This window comes from Peromyscus maniculatus, chromosome 3 (genome assembly GCF_049852395.1).
Source record: "Peromyscus maniculatus bairdii isolate BWxNUB_F1_BW_parent chromosome 3, HU_Pman_BW_mat_3.1, whole genome shotgun sequence".
NCBI classification, from domain to species: domain Eukaryota; kingdom Metazoa; phylum Chordata; class Mammalia; order Rodentia; family Cricetidae; genus Peromyscus; species Peromyscus maniculatus.
In genome coordinates this window covers 108,545,356-108,561,950 of record NC_134854.1, presented here as the reverse complement: position 1 = coordinate 108,561,950, position 16,595 = coordinate 108,545,356, and the positions used below count along the sequence as shown (strand labels likewise).

The 16,595-nt window shown below is 47.2% G+C and overlaps 1 protein-coding gene across 3 annotated transcripts in view; it reads right to left on the bottom strand.

Annotated features, from left to right (window-relative positions):
- The window catches only part of Antxr1 (ANTXR cell adhesion molecule 1), a 203,823-nt gene that overhangs the window by 130,085 nt on the left and 57,143 nt on the right, over positions 1–16,595 (bottom strand). For all 3 annotated transcript variants that reach the window (XM_076567149.1, XM_076567150.1, XM_076567148.1), the window contains 5 exons: positions 14,619–14,700; positions 13,997–14,030; positions 12,751–12,830; positions 9,334–9,402; positions 7,838–7,918 (listed from right to left, as the gene is read on the bottom strand). In XM_076567149.1, the coding sequence (XP_076423264.1) occupies positions 7,838–7,918; positions 9,334–9,402; positions 12,751–12,830; positions 13,997–14,030; positions 14,619–14,700 (346 nt within the window). The remainder of the gene's footprint in view (positions 1–7,837; positions 7,919–9,333; positions 9,403–12,750; positions 12,831–13,996; positions 14,031–14,618; positions 14,701–16,595) is intronic.

The following is a 16,595-nucleotide window of genomic DNA, read 5'->3' as shown; positions in this document are numbered from 1 at the left end:
TAGGCTCCTCTAGATGCTCCTGGCTACTCTCTCTCTACCGCCAGGCCGATAGCCATGCAGCTATCATATTTACAATAAACCTTTCTTTCTTTCTCCCATGGAGCCGTCCAGTTTGGTGGATCTGCAGCAGGGTAACTTCCCATTGGCTAGCTGAATCTGTCCAGTTCTCTAACACCAAAACTTAGCAATTTTCCTTAAGCTGTTTGCCTGGCTACTCTCCAGAAACAGTAGAATCCCTGCCAGCGAGTCCGGGTGACCGGAGCATGAAGAAATCTGTGTCTACCCACAATTCAGATCAGCTGCTCTCCTTCAAGGACTATCACACTTTATAAGTACGCTGGTTTCTAACGGGCCGCTGCCCTTCCGACTGTATGCTCTACATGAGTGAAGACTGGATCTGTTCTTACCCACCACTGTATTCACAAAGACTAACCTGACACACAGTAGGGACTAAGTATTTATTAGACTGAAAAAGTGAATTCAAGAAACACTTTCTGTGTGCCCTGAATACAGCACCCTAGTCCTGTGCTCTGCTTTCTTTATCTGTATAATTCCTGGGCCTTCTGAATACAAGGCCATTGTCTACACCATGGCTTACTAAGCACCTCCCAGTCTGGGACTGCCTTCCCAGGAGGACTGCTTTGCCATCTCCATCTCTTTAATGGATAATCTTCAAATCATAATGTTGTAGGTGGTTCAATCTAGGGTAGCTTGCTTTTGAAAGACCTTGCCGTCTTTGCTTGGGAAAACCCACAGAGGTCTATGTTTAGAGGGTGGGACTCCGGCTTCCCTAGAAGGGCCATACAATGTCACAGCTGATGGCAGAAGGCATGTTGGATAAGCCTGGGACCCTTTGCTTTTAGAAAGATCCCGACAGCCTGGGCCATGCAACTGGTTCACTCATGTTTTCTAGATCATCCTGTGAGCTCAGACGATTCAATCTGTAATTTACAGTTAAATAGTAACAAAGTCAGACACTATTCCTTGCCAAATTCCGCCTCACACTTTAAACCAATGGCCACACATCTGTTAACAACAGAAAGGGGACGGGCGGTGGTGGCACACGTCTTTAATCCCAGCACTCGGGAGGCAGAGCCAGGTGGATCTCCGTGAGTTCGAGGCCAGCCTGGGCTACAGAGAGTTCCAGGAAAGGCACAAAGCTACACAGAGAAACACCCTGTCTTGAAAAAGAAAGAGAGAGAGAGAGAGAGAGAGAGAGAGAGAGAGAGAGAGAGAGAGAGAGAGAGAGAAAGAAACAACAACAACCCCTCCAAATGGAAATGGGCCAAGGTCCATGTCAGCCTTTAAAATAAATGCTGAGTATTTCACATGCATCTTTCTGGGACACAGTGATTTTATTTGCTCTGATACTATATTCCAAATAAAGAAAGCATAAACTTTGACATGTGAAAGTTTTGGGACATATCCCCAGCCTGCATAAGCATGTCATTCTTTATAATTTGCATGGCCGGTGGTTGTCTGGTCTGAAGGCAGACAGGGCAAGCTTGGGAAACTGAGGACACTGCTTTCCCACTAAACCATGTTCCCACCATGTTTTCAGGAGGAAAGCGCAGAGAGCTGTGACCACTGGATTCTGGTTTGCTCAGTAGGAGAACATTTTTACCCCCCACCCGCGCCCCTTGGAGCACCACACTAGTATAACAAGCTTGCTTTTCAGAAGCCATTTTTCTATGAAATCACAGCTGCTGTTTCCTAGAGAGAGGGAACTGCAGGGCCAGGGAGGGAGCTGCAACTTTTTGAGAAGGCTCCGGTAGCCTCTGCAGCTGTGGGAATCTGTGACTTGGGGCTTTTTAATAAGCAGAATCAGAACAATAGCAGGAGTAATGCCTGGCCCCAAAGTCCACAGAGCCTCACTGTAATTAGTGACTGCTGAGGCACGTGATTTTTTTTAAAAAGACTTTCTGCTCTACTCCAGCAACTACAGTTTGACTCTATTTTTACTTCGTATTCCAGCCTGCCAGTATGAACAGAGCCGAGAATGCTCTTGTCTCTTGTCTCTTGTCTCTTACAGCTGCAGTATTGGAAGTGAGGGTAGGGGAAGGGCTGAGGGTATTTTGCTCAGCTACAAAATGTCCATCTGTGGGTCAGTGTGGGTCTCCCATGGGTCACGAATGCCGCGCAGTCCTCTGGGCAGCTTTATAATGGGTAAATATGTAAGACCAGAAAGATGGGCAGCCTCTGGGCCCCACAATTCCGCATCTGTGGAGGGAGGGGCTGCTTTATGGTAGGGAAAAGATCCAAGAGAGGCTCTCAGAATGGCTGCTACTGGGGTTCCGGGAGGGGCGATCTCAGGCTGCAGGAGACACCTGGACAGTCTCCAGGAAGGGACTCCACAGTGCCTTGGGGTTGAGACGGGAGCTGGATGGGGCCCCACAAGGGAGGTGGTTCTGAAGATGAGAAACGAGCTGGCTTAAGGAAAGGCTACTGCTGTGGAGATGCTTGCTCTGGAAAGTGGTCTGAGCTCTGTGAAGCAGGACATGGGGACTGCAGGGCTGCACTGTGGACTCTGAGAGAAACCCTTAGTTCCTGGTCAGGGCTTGGAAGGCAAACTCTTCCTCTTGTCATGGTTTGCTAGGCTCCAGGCCAGAACTTGGGGGGTGCGGGGCGGGGGGGAGTTAACATCTCTTCTGCCTTCCTATGAACAGAAGGGAGAAATCAGCACAGGGTCTGGTTGCCATAAATAAAAATAAGTTTAAATATACTTATGGGGCAGATGTGTCCCCGGTTTGCTGATCCTACAGATTTCCCAAGAGGAGGTTCCTGCCAACATTTGCTCAACACTCGTTTACTGTTGATCAAACACACACAGGCCATATGCGCTGACTCAAGTGCCCATTAATAGGAAGTCAGGCACACTCTTAAACATCGATTGGAGGGGAACCTCTGGGGTGCAGATGGCAAGGAACCAGTGGCTGGGCTCCCATTCCCATAACCAGACACTGCCCTCAACCGCAGTAAGTGGGGACAGCTGGGGACAAGAGAGCACGGTAATTGGGCCAAGCGTCAGGAATCAAAGCTGCCAGCCCATTTCAGTGTTATCTGAATCCAGCCCTCACGCACCTTCCGGTGTCACTGCCCACAGAATTTCTGCAAAGGCAAACTGAGCATGGTCAGATCATTGCATCACAGTTTCATTGGAAAGTCAGGATAAATTCAAGCGGTGGTCAGTGGAAATTCCCCAACGAACCACAGCGAGAGAAGAGCATGGAGTGGGCGCTTCCTTTAGAATGTACCGTCATCTTCTGAAATAGCAAGCGGGAACAGTGTGAAGGTGGGTCTTGCCTAGGCGTGAGGCTTCCTCTCCACCTGAACGGCCCCGCTCTGCCATCTTCAGGACATGGGAATCTTATTACTTTGGGACTTTTAAACACACTGAATAGAAGTAATAGCTCATGTCTTTAGCCGTGTCATCCAAATGTGCCTGACCTCAGAAGCTACGCAGAGTTGCGGCTGTCTAAAACCCACGGAAGAAATAATAGCTTCGGAGGAATGCCTGCCTGAAGGACCCCAAAGTCTAATTGTCAAACTGTCCCCTTCTCATGAGCCACCGAATACCAGTTGACCTTATGGAGGTACTTCTAACCCAGTGGTACAAGGCAAAGGACTCCCCACCCAACCAGTGTGCTCCAAGATTGGGACACGTGGATTTTGTTACCTTTGTGTAACCATGTGAGTTGTGTTGAGACATTTCCTGTGTTTGGTCTTCAAAGTCTCCCTCTCTGAAATGGAGCTGTTTCTGGCTTACACAGCTCAGCAGAGCTGGGGGATCATTCTCCTGAGTAGACACCAGCAGCATCTCCTGAATTGCTCCTCACTTGCTGATATGTGTGGTCCTGGTCAATTTACCAAACCTTTTCAACCACACAACATCCAATTTATTGAATGGTTCCAGTGAGGGTCGAATGACATGATCAGCCCGGTGACTGCACAGAGTGGCTTTTATTTTTACTTTCTTAAAGTCACAGAGAGAGGAAGAGCTGTGTGCTCCCCCTGCCCACGAGCTCTGTCACTGTGGGAATATTACCTGGGCATCAGCTTCCTCATCTGCAAATGGCAACCAAGCTTGTTCTGTATGGCAATGGTAGGATTTTAAAATGGAGTAAGTGGGGAAAAGAGGCATTTGTTAAAGTATGTTTACTCCAACTGCTGACCTCCACCTGCCCTTTCTCTCCCCCAGACGGACCCAACAGAGTCTGCAACTTGGGCAGGTAAGTACTTCCTGTAAGTATTAGGAAGCTTGAAGGGTGTTGAAATGACCAAATTGGGCATCAGAGGACCTGGGGATGACTGTCACCTGGGCAAAGAGCTCCTGGGCATCCAGTGTCTACTCTGCTTCCCTAGATGGGGAAGGCGGGGCTTCTGGAGACACCGCTGGGTTCAAGTTCCCTGGCCCGCTATATGAGCACCAGGTATGGCAGTTTGTCCAATCTGCCTGTGGATCCCTGGCCTGGCCTGTAACTCAGGATAAGAGGTGATTCTCCAGAGAGAATAAAGGCCCCCGGGGAGCTCAACAGCCAGTGACATCTCTTCTTCCTCATCCAGGCACAGACCTTGTCGTCTGAGTAGTCATCTCCCAGGGGATTGTGGGTAAGATGCCACCATGACTTCCTTTCCTGAGCCTTGGGAAATGGCTGCTCTATTTCCAGCCTCTGCACATGGCTATCTTAGAGCAAGCATCATGGCCTTCAAGGCTGCCTGCTGCTTCATCTCATCCGACAACCTCTACCTTACACATCGCCCGGGCCCCATCTCAGGACCGTGTGCTTGGCAGTTCCAAGCCTGCACGTCAAGAACAGCTACATTTCACCTTCCAGGTTACCTTCTTAAAGGAGCCTGGATCACTGCCGCCCACTTCAATCTTCACCTGAGGCATATGCTATTTCTTCATTACCATTTGTTACAACTTAGCTTCATATATTATTTGTTTTTTATGGGTCTCTCCCATCAATTTCCTGCCTTGTTGGGACAGGGTCACTTTCTGCTTCATGTATAACTAAATGGTCAATATCTACAATAAGAGGTTTCCAAGCAGCATTTTCTTTTCTTTTTTTGGTAGGGGACAATGCTCCAGGGCTTCACAAATGCCAGGCTGGCACTTGTGAGCCCCCCCCTCCCCCCGCCTCCGTGGCCTCTCAGTGAGCATTTGATTGATGAATCAGTATTAGCCCTTGCACCTTTATTTGGGGCTCAAAAATGCAGAAACCTTTGTGACCTGTTTGAGCCATCAGAAGCTTCTCTGAAATCTTATTTTAGATAATTAAGTCCAGTCAGTCCTATTTTATTACAAGAAGAGATCTAGCCACAGGCTGGCAATGGGAATGAGCGGGAGTGGATGCCTCGGGTCGGGGAAATGATGGCTTTTGTTTCTGATACTGGCAAAGGAACAGAACCCACCTCTTAAAAGCAGGCAGCCAGCTCTTAGGCCGTAATTATTTCTGTCTGACTTGAGAAGGATGAGCCCCGCCATACTTGTCTCTTTCTCTGTCTAAGCAAACCAGTTCACAACAGCCATAAACATGGGTTTCCAGTCCTGGCAAGATCAAAACTGACTTAACTCCCAGATAAAAGCGTCTAAGAACGCCGCCATGCAGTTCAAGTTCATGGAGACTGAGGTCTGCAATGGGGACACTGTCCTGCTAGAACTTGTAACACACTCTTGGAACTATTTCAGTTTGGGGCTGGGGGCAGTTTTACAAACACCCTGGCTCACATTGTGTTCGGGTGAGCTGTTAATGCTGAAATATTCAAGGACAAGACTGATTCACACAGATAAAAGTACCAATTATTTGTGTAAGAACTGACTCTTGAAGGACCCTGGGCATGGGTCTTTCTCAAAGCCTCCTGAGAGGTTTAACAGGGAAAGGAATGCCGCCCTGTCCAGAAGCTGTCCTGGTGTGGGTCTCTGATTGGGCCACTGTCTCTGGTGTCTCCATGCTCCTACGTACATGCATGGACAGAGAGGAGCTCAAAGACCCCAACACGAAGAACTGATGTGGTAACGGGGATGCTAATTACCTGTTTGATCAGTGCACATTGTGTGTCTGTACTGAGACATCACGTGTCTACAGTTGTGTGTCTGTACTGAGACATCACGTGTCTACAGTTGTGTGTCTGTACTGAGACATCACATGTCTACAGTTGTGTGTCTGTACTGAGACATCCCGTGTCTACAGTTGTGTGTCTGTACTGAGATATCACATGTCTACAGTTGTGTGTCTGTACTGAGACACCGCATCTCTGTGGCCATCCCACACGGAGTGTGCCTGGTCTCCTGTGATATCAGAAACCAAGCAGGGCTGGGCTTGGTTAGAACTCAGCAAATAGATCGGGCCATCTTACCTTAGACCCCAGAAATGTACAATTATTACATGCTAATTTAAACTAAAATAAAAAGTGTTTCGGTGACCCCACCCACTGCCTACAAGTGCAGTTAAAACCCTTTGAGGCTTTCGCAGATTTGGTCCAGGCCAATGTGCTGGCGTATCATCCATCACCCTGGAAACTACCCACAGTCAGCTCTGTCATCAACACCCCCTGGATATCTCCCCTCTTCTCCAGCCTCTGGGAAAGAGGTTGAAATCAAGCTACTTCTCTTCTGTGTCACCCACCTCCTTCAGGGTTTTTCAGCAATCCAGGCCAACCCACCTCCTCAAGAACCGCCCCCTCCCGCACAGCTCCCACAGCATCCAGCTCAACCCGAATTCTGCTGCTAATGTCTTGTGGTGCTAGGCTGCTGTTTGATGTGGTGCTTTAGCTCTGGTCTTATATTACCAAGCGTGCCACAGTGACCCCAGAAATGTTTACACACATGCACAGAGTTGACAGGACAGTTAGAAGGAACTGGTTCTGCTTCCACCATGTGAGTTCTCTGGGGATTGAACTCAGGTAGTCAGGTTTGGCAGCAACCACCTTTACCTACTGAGCCATCCTGCTGGCCCATCCCGACATGCAGGAAGTCCCTCCCTCGTGGATTAATAGCTGTGTCCGACATCCCTTCATTTTCCTAATTCTTCCTACTTTTTCAGTAGAGTAGATCTACACATATTTAAGACAGGCATTCCCAGCCTGTTTTTATAATTTTTTATAATTCTCAAAACTTCTGCTTATAGACATCAATGTTCTGAAAGCATTCCTGGTGCACAGGGTTTGGGATCCACCTTGGCTGACTATAGTGGAGTGTTTGGGAATGATCTCAGAGCTGACTGGAACCTCAAGTGGAACTCTTACCTGACTTTTGCTTTGTAAGTGTTTAATCTGTAATTTATGAGTTAGATGCTTTTTACAAAACAGGGTGTCATGTCTCTGGGAGCCGTTCTGTTTAGTCATGGCTGGGTAGGCTGGGAATCAGCCAAGTGCAGACTCTGAGAGCAGAGACTGCCTGTGGTTTGGCTTGCTACCAGGGCAGGGTCCTCTTCAACTTGTAGGATGGAGTTGGCAAAAGAGAAAGAAAAGAAATGTATTTGAAAGGCTGCAGGCAGACCTAGGACATAGCAGACAAAAAGATATGTGAAGGAATGTTCTTTCAAGCAGAGAAACAACAGACCCTGCGTGGCGGGGGAGGGCAGAAGGTTCAGGGAGAGAGAGGAGGGGGAGGAGAGGGGAGGGGGGGAGGAGAGGGGAGAGCGGGGAGGAGAGGGGAGAGGAGGGAGGGAGAGGGAGAGAGGGAAGGAGAGGGAGAGGGAGAGAGGGAAGGAGAGGGAGAGGGAGAGAGAGAGAGAGAGAGAGAGAGAGAGAGAGAGAGAGAGAGAGAGAGAGAGAGAGAGAGAGAGATCATTCTTAACTGCAGATTGGCCTTTCAGAAGAAGCCTGTACTCACTGAGTGGATGATGCCTTGAAGGGCCTGGAAGCCATCATTCACAGGAAACACATGGTCCTTACTGTCTGCAATCCGAGCCAGCTGAGAACAGACAGACACACAAACACGTACAGAGATGTGTCAGGCATGGACGTGGGAGACTCAGGGAAGTCACTATTGTACTGCATGGGGCTGGGGTACCTCTGTCAGAACCCAGAGGAATCTGGAGCCTTCACCAGGCTCAGGGCCTCCTCACTGACGGCCCTCAGCAGTGACAGGCTGGCCAGGGACCCCCTGCAGCAGGCTGAGGGTGGCAGCAGCACAGCATTTGTTTGAATTTTTTCATTCTTGGGAGCAGAGGCAAGACTGTTCAGCTGGATGAACACTCGGATTGTGGGGGGTGATGTATTTGTAGATTTGGGGGCCACCGGCTTGTTTCCCACCCAAATATCTGCTGGTGATTTTATCTAAATCAAACAGACTTGAATCCTCTCAAAGCAACTTCAGAACCAAATTCAGACATTCTTGTGGCAGCAGGCTGGTGAAAGGGGTCCCACCTTTCACCCCAAATGCCACAAGGGATGGGCCCATTGCTTTCTCTGCTTCAGGAAGCAGGAGACGGAAGACAAGGAGCACTGACCAGGGACCCTCAACATTCACAGTTCTGGGACTGCCACAGAGGCCATGCCAGTGTTAAAATAGTTTTTCATTGTTTTTAGTGACTGCAAAAGTAACATACTCATTATAAAAAACTTAGGAAAAATATAAAAGTTAAAATGAACGAAAAACAAGGTCTGTTCATGAGAGATCTCGACCTATGTATCTGTAGTTTGTTCTTATTGACAATTGGGTATGCATAGACTGTTGGGTGTGTGTAGACTGTTGGGTATGTGTAGACTGTTGGGTGTGTATAGACTGTTGTACTTTTTCAATGCAAATACTTGTGCATTTGTTCTAAAAGTGGGCAGGTACTGTTCTCACTGCTTTGCAATCCTATTTTATTCACTCAGTAACTTATTAAGAATACTGTGCCACTGTAACAAAAGCAACAATGAGCCACATGGATGAAGTCTTATTTAGGATGTTAGCAGGTTTCTACTTCTGGACACACTTCTCCAACTATTCCTACATTTTTATACTGAAAAGACGTATTACATTTTTAATAAGCAAAAAAGAACATCTGTCACTTGAAAAAGAAGATTGTACTTGTCAAATTAAAAATTTTAGAAAGTTTTCTAAATGAATTGAGACCCGTGTTGACACCTTGGTGACTTACTGTTACCTAGAAAGTTAAACAAAAGAGATGTGTCCTGGATGGTCTATGCTAGGACCCCAGAAACCTCAAAAGATGATGTCAAATTCTCCATACAGCTCAGTTTCTTCTTGCTTAGCTTCCCAGAGAAACATCCTATTGAGGAGTATGCATTCCACAGATGCCCCTCTACGCTGAATGAACTTCTTGTCCATCACTCCTGAGCTCAGCACATTTCCAAACAGGAGGAGATCCAGGCTCATACCTGAGTTTCATTGAAATCTTTCACACCAACACAGTAAACAATGGCACCAAGGTCTCGGGATCTGTTAGCCTGTGTGAGGAGACAAAGGAGATTAAAGAGAGAGGGAGAAGCAAGTATCTCCCTCTTGATTTCAAGACTGCTGTCAACCATGAAGTGTTTCCTGAGCACCTGCTTTGTGGCAGATGACATGGTGAAGGAGCAGTCTCGAGCCCAAACCCTAGTGACCCTCAAAGGCTTATGTAAAGTGTGTGGACCAGAGGGCAGTGGTTAGCTTAGGGGACACCCACCAAAGCAGACTTCAGTGACAGACAGCTCTGGAAGGATGTGGGAGGAAGGAGAATGACAGGGGCAGATAAACCTCATGACACACCCAGAAAAAAAATGTCCACCTTTGCTATAAGTAGGATTTATCGGCATACTTTCTTTTGGGGTGGGTGACAACACAGTATGACAAAAGCATGTGGCCTTTGGCATCAGATATCCCTGGGTGGATGCTTGGCTTCACTGTAAAGTGTCTGGGGAATTAACTATGGTCATCTGTGCAGAGCTCACTGGTACTGTGATGCTCCTATACTCAGCATCTTTATGAATCAGACCTTTCTACTGCCATGGAGCAAAGCAGCTTGATGGTGGGTAAGTCCATATTTGAATAGGTTGCCAGGATCTTTTCTACACTGAGAAGGCAACATACAGAGAAATACCCAGGTTTGGGCTTAATGTTACATTTGACTTATTAAAGGTATTTTGATTTGCTTTGGTATTTGTTTTCCAGATTTCCTGTGTTTCAGGCTAGAACACAGGAACTCCTCGGCACATGGAGCAGGCGCTCAACAAATAACAAACAATACGAACAAAGTGCCCAATATAGGCATCCTGATTTGAGTTGTAATTCCTCCCTTTAGGAGAAGTCAAACCTACTTGTTGCCCACACTGACTTGAGAAGGGACAGCACAGATCTTTTCCTCTTTGTGTTGGAAATATTTCCTGCTGCGTTCAGAATACAATGAACCTAGAGACACAGTTGTGGTGGTAATCTAATTGTACTGAATTATTATTTTGATTGTATGTTAATAAATAAAGTTGTCTGGGGGTCAGAGCTATTAGAGCCATAGCAAGAGTGTGGCGGTGGTGGCACATGCCTTTAATCCCATAAGATCTCTGTGTGTTCAGGGATATAGCCAGCATTGGAGACATATGCCTTTAAGACCTAGGGGGCTGTACATTCAGACAGTGACGAGGCAGTCATGTGTTTGGGTTTACAACCAATGAGAAGGCAGAACAACATACTATAAAAAAACGAACCGACAGGAAGTAGGTCTCTTTTTCGCGAAGCTGGGACAGCAGGAGGAAGGGTGAGATTTTAGCTCTGAGCTCTGACTTCTCGGCTCTCTCTTTTACATTGTTTCTGTGTTTCTTATTTAATAAGACGGTTGGTTACATCTACACACAGTCTAGCCCTCACCTCATCTCCATCAACTCCAGGATGCCTCTCCTCCAGCAGGGCCTTCTGGGGAGTCATGGAGAAGGGAGGGTTCATGGTCTTTGTATCTTCTCTGGGAATGCTTTCTTCTGTTGGCATCGGGGCGCTGAGCGCTTTCCAAGTCTGTATGTGCCATACCTAAAATTGCTTCCAGCTAACGTCTGCTCTAAGCTCCTCATGCTCATCATTCGTTTTATTTCAATTCTTTCCTTATTAGGGCTTTTACTTTATTTGACAGTTATTCTGTGCCTAAATAAGCCGCTTCACATTCCATCACATAGTGTTAACTTTAGATACAGAAACGTATCCCTCCCCAGATTCTCAGGGCCGCTGTCATGTTAGCTTGCGTTTCCCATGCCAAGCCTGCGCTCATGGGAGAAGCGAGAAAGGAAAGCGTTTCATGGAAGAGCCCAGCAACTGTGCCGCGTCTCTCGTGTGTCTCTAGAGCGTAGCCAAGTCCAAGCTCAGAATGAGCAAACACACTACTTCACACTTGTGGATGGAGTTCAATTTAAACTAAACAGTGGTCAAAAGATCCAGGGAATTGCCATGCTGCCATTTATGTCTCCAGCTTCTGCCCCACCCCCACTTTGTATCTCTGTCCTTCCTTGTGAATTTCTGCCTCGGCCTGAGCGAGCCTGTGTCTGTAGTAAGACTTCAGTCTATCTGTGGGCTCATCCACCAGGACCTAGGCCACCTACCAGTGACCACACCTCTGAAGAAAAATAACTTCCTCTCCAAACAGCCATCAACCACCAATGGCTCCTGAGCTAGGGGGTGAGGCCTTGGGAGTCCCTCCTCTTGGGGAATGATTTTTGAAAGCATAAAGAAATGGAAAGGAAGTTTGGAAAGATGGCTCACCAGTTAAGAGTGTGCTATGCTCTTCCAGAGGATCCCGATCTGATTCCCAACACCCACATCAGACAGCTCACAACCAGTTGGGACTCCAGCTCCAAGGGCATTCAATGTCTTTGGCCTCTGAGGGCACCCACACTCACATGGTGGTTCACAACCTTTCTAACTCCAGTTCCAGAGGATCTGGCATCCTGTTTGGATTTCCACAGGCACCAGGCACAAACACAGTGCATATACATACATGCAGACAAAATACTCATCCACAGAAAATAAATGTTTTTTAAAATCCTTTTAAAGATACAGTAAAGACAAACCTTAGAAAAGGGAAGGGAAGGAGAACTAAAGGAGACTAGAAAGAGTGCTCCCCGCCTCTGCACAGCTCCGTTTCCTGGACCGAGAATCTGTTTTGTTTTGCTTTTGTTGTTGTTGTTGCTTGTTTGTTTGTTTGTTTGTTTGTTTGTTTGTTTGTTTGTTTTTCAAGACAGGGTTTCTCTTTGTAGCACTGGCTGTCCAGAATCTCACTCTGTAGACCAGGCTGGCCTCGAACTCACAGAGAACTGCCTGCCTCTGCCTCCCAACTGCTAGGATTAAAGGCGTGCACCACCACTGCTCGGCTCGACTGAGAATCTGAATGTCACCCTGGTTGACTGGCTCTTATGTACCTCAAGAAGCCCTTTCTCCTCTATTATTTTAGTAGGACATATGAAGGAAAAAGGAAGAAAATTGGTACCAAAGACCATGATCTTGTTTAAAACTGATATATGACACTTTTTAAGCTGCTAAAGTAATACAGTACCTTCAATAAAGGCACAGTAGATGTTTTTTGAAAGGAGGAAAACATTTGCCATGTGTGAGACATGAAAATTCACTTTAAAATGAATTATTATGATTATTTTTACATATGAAACACTCCCATTCAGGTTTTACCAAGAATGACTATTGTTTTGCCTGAATACAGAGCGGGGTCAGGTCAGAGAAAGGCCCTGGCCTCCTCGCACATGTCAGGTACACACTACACACTCTAGCTCTGAGCTGCATGCCCGGTTCCCTTTCCACACCGAGACACAGTGGCTGCTGCTCACCTCCCTCTCTGAGTAGAAGAAGAGATCTTCATGCAGTTCTCCATCCGTCAGTGCTATGATGACACTCGCTGTCCTGTATCCTGTTCAAAAACAGCAGAGACCCCTCACTTGTACTGTACCCCAGGGCATCCCCACAGAGACCTCCTCACTTGTCCTGTACCCCAGGACACCCCCACTCATCCCTAAGATTTTATTTTTTATAAGTTCGATCACTGAACATGAACACAGTGAGAATTGCCGATCTTGTTTTGGGATGTGGAAGTGACTCCAGCATGAGTTTTGTGGGGTCAGACTTCAGGATTTCTCAGCCTCATCTCAACACATAGGCCGACCTAGTGCCATGGCTGCTGAACCAGTCAGTCACGGCAAACAGCTCCAATGACCAACAGTCACCAGGCCTGGGGCAAATTCCGCACTTGGACTGCACTGGTCCTTCTTGAATGCCATAGCTGACCACATACACCACACTTGGAAGACAGTTTGCCAAAACATAATATTTATCAGAATTTACTAGCTGCCCAGAAGTGTTACAGCTGTTGGCAAAATCGTTTGGAATTCTTCCAATGTTATTTAGATTTCCAGTAATAGCACTTATAATTGATTTTGCTCGGCAAGTTTGGGCCTACCCTATTTGTAGCGGTTTAATTACAATCAAACAGGAAGTGGTTATTAGGAGGAAAGTCCCTACAGTTATAGGGAATCTCATCGAAGAGACAAGTGTGACATACTGGAATGCTCTCCATGAAGGAGACAAATAGTAACCAGAATATGATAATTATTATATTTCTCTTTCTGAGGACTTTATTAAGCATATTTCATGCATTTATAGTTAAGTGAAGGGACATTTAAGTCACACTTGATCTAAATATCAGATTCAACCACAGGAGCTCAGAGAGAGACAGGACAATTAAATCTGACACAAAAATCCAAGACTTTACTAGTCCATCCAAGTATTTATAAATTTAATGAATTCATCATGCAAAACTATTCATGTAAATTATAGATTGCAGCCATAATGGGATCTTAATTGTTTTTATATAATGTTTCCTGGCACAGCATGGTAGAATTTGACTTGATATAAGCCACTTTTCTAGGCTCGCCTCCATATTCCTTCTTTGTGATAAAATGAATGTACAGGATTTATGGACCATGTCACACATGTACTTTGAAGTATAAAAAGTCTCTTTCAGAAACAAACATGGAGAGATGAGACCCTTCATAGTGTGGCTTTATGTGACAATCTTACCTTGACTGTTTTCATAGTAAATCTGCTCACTGGCCTGAAAAACACACGGAGAAGTCATTAGACCATTAGCCACACAGCACCGCTTGCCAGTCTAGCAGCATGCATGGAGGTCTGAGGAGCTGCGGCTCGTCCCCAGCCAGGGCTGTCTCTAGTCTTCATGTGACTTGCCCAGGGCTCACTCAAAATGCCAGTGCTGATATTCAGGTAAAGTGATTCTCACGCTTGAGTCAGCTAACTGTTGACATGGGTGGAGATCTTCTCAGAGTCTTGGAAAGATTTCCCTTAAAGCCAAAGGTACTGAAATTCCATCTCGGCCATTGCGGCTGCCAGCCACGAAGGACATTTTAGGAACTGAGGGGACTTGTGTGTGTGGCACAGTTCCCGAGTAACATCTAAGTACCGGCTAACATACCCTTTGGGGGTATCAGTTAAGGAGGAAAATGCATTCCCTTAGTGCATTTGAAGGTAGTTATCAGTGAGCTTATGGGGGGAAACTGTGCTCTCTTATCACTGGGCATTATTAGTCCCCTTAACACACACGCTTCATCTCACCAGCCATCTCTACGCTGATATTCCAATGCGATGCTTTACACTAGAGAGTTTAAAACTGTCTTGAAATTACCCTTTCAAATCCTTCATGCATGTAAGTGTCTCCTCCTGGCAGAACTTTCTGGAGTTCTTCTAGGCCTTGCCGGATCTGTTCCCTGAAACACAAAAGTATCTTGTTAGCCTCATGAGAATATTTTCACCTTGCTGGTAACAGTTATACGCACCAGTTTGCTTTCCATGTGTGTGCTGTGTTGCTCCAATAGCTCCCCAAATCCACAGTGGGCAAGTCTTTGTGTTACATTATCCACCCGGGGTCATCCACAGCTAGAGTAGGATCTCCACTTGCTTTTAAGATTTCCCTCTTTGGTAATGTGGACAAAGCTTTCTTTCTACATTGGAAACGAGCCTTAAAACGTTCCTGCTCCTAATGGGACACACAGCCACACAGGTGAAGACGCAAATGGCTTATGTGAGCCAGAGAGTGATGAGCACCAAGGAACCGGTAGAAAGCAGGGAAAGGCCACCCTAGGGATGAAGCTGGGAGGAATCCAAGCAAACGATGCCAAAGGAAACCGTGCCAAAGGAAACAGCGCAGTCAGCTTCGAAAGCAAAAAAACACATGGGATCCATACTTTCCATACAAGCAGGATCCGTTGGTGGCTGACGCCTGTGTGCTGTTCCTCTGTTTGGGCAAGGAGAAGGTGGGGCCAGGAAGAGGAAGTGGGACAGAGGATGGGAGAGAGCTGGAGTGGCATCTGGAGCCATGTGGACTCTTGCAGACTACTCTCTCTGGAGGGTGAGATGCCCACATATATGTTCCTAGCTCTGCAGTAGCACTATGCAGGAGAAAGAGCCTTCAAGTCGGAAGAGACTAACATTCCTGGGGAACATGGTACACCAAGCCCATCTCAAAGATGCTGATTTTGCCTCCCGATAACCTCTCAATGTGGGTGCTCTTGTCCCTGTATCAGAGAGATAAAACTTGGGCAAGAGAGAGAGATGCTGCCTCTGCACACACCGGCTAGGAGCTCTCCACAGACAGGCTCTGCTGAGTCCTGAAGACATGATGTCCCCAGGCACTCAAGCCTTGTGATGGCCCTTCAGTTCCACAGCTAAGGACACTGAATCCACAAAAGCCCCAGCCCCGGGAACCTGTCCAAGGTCTCCTAACTAGCCAGTGGCAGGGATGAGACTGGATCCTAGAGGTCCTATTGTTAGCCGCGCTGACAAGCTGTTTCTTGAAAGGCTGAGCCAATGAATGAAACACCACCTGTTTATCCCAGCAGCTGTTTGGGTCGAAATTCTAATGAAAAACACTAATCCTGCATGAAAATCGGTGTGACAGGAGGCCTGGTTGGGATTGGGCGGGGGACACCAGGCTGTTGGAACACTTTGATGGCATGGGTCCCCGCTCTTACCGCTTTCAGGTGGACTACTCAACACCATGTCACTTACACACTGGGAAAGGTGCAGACTTTTGATAGTTGCCCCATCAGAACCCAGCAGCCCACGGTGGCCTCAAGAACTGGAGGCCTCCCTGGATCACTGCCTGCCTCATCGGCCAACTGTGCTGGTTTACCTCCCCAAATATCTGGAAACGGATCCACACCCAACCCAGAGAGCAGCAGAGGCTGCACCACCATCTGACCTCGCAAAGTCCTCTGGGATAGCACCTGCCCCTCAACCTCCACTTCCACTCACTCTGGGGGAGGCTGCCAGAGTCTTAAACTAAGATCAAATCATACCATTCTTGCCTCTGCTCAAGATCCTCCCATAACAAGTCACTGTACACGAGGTACCTCCCCGTGGCTTTGAGACAGCTTCAGGGATGGCCACTGCCTCCCTGGCCAACCTCACCTTTCACTGTCTGCCCCCACTGGCCCAGTCTTAGCTGCACTGGTCTTCTCGGGCTCCTGGCTTTGAGAGCTCCTCGGCGTCAACAACCCCTATAGTCTGACCCTTTCATGGGCTAGGTCTCTTTGAGTCCCTGCTCTGTCTTCTAGGATCTTGTGACTGGAACTGAAGAGACTTTCAGGAGACTCTTGTGAAG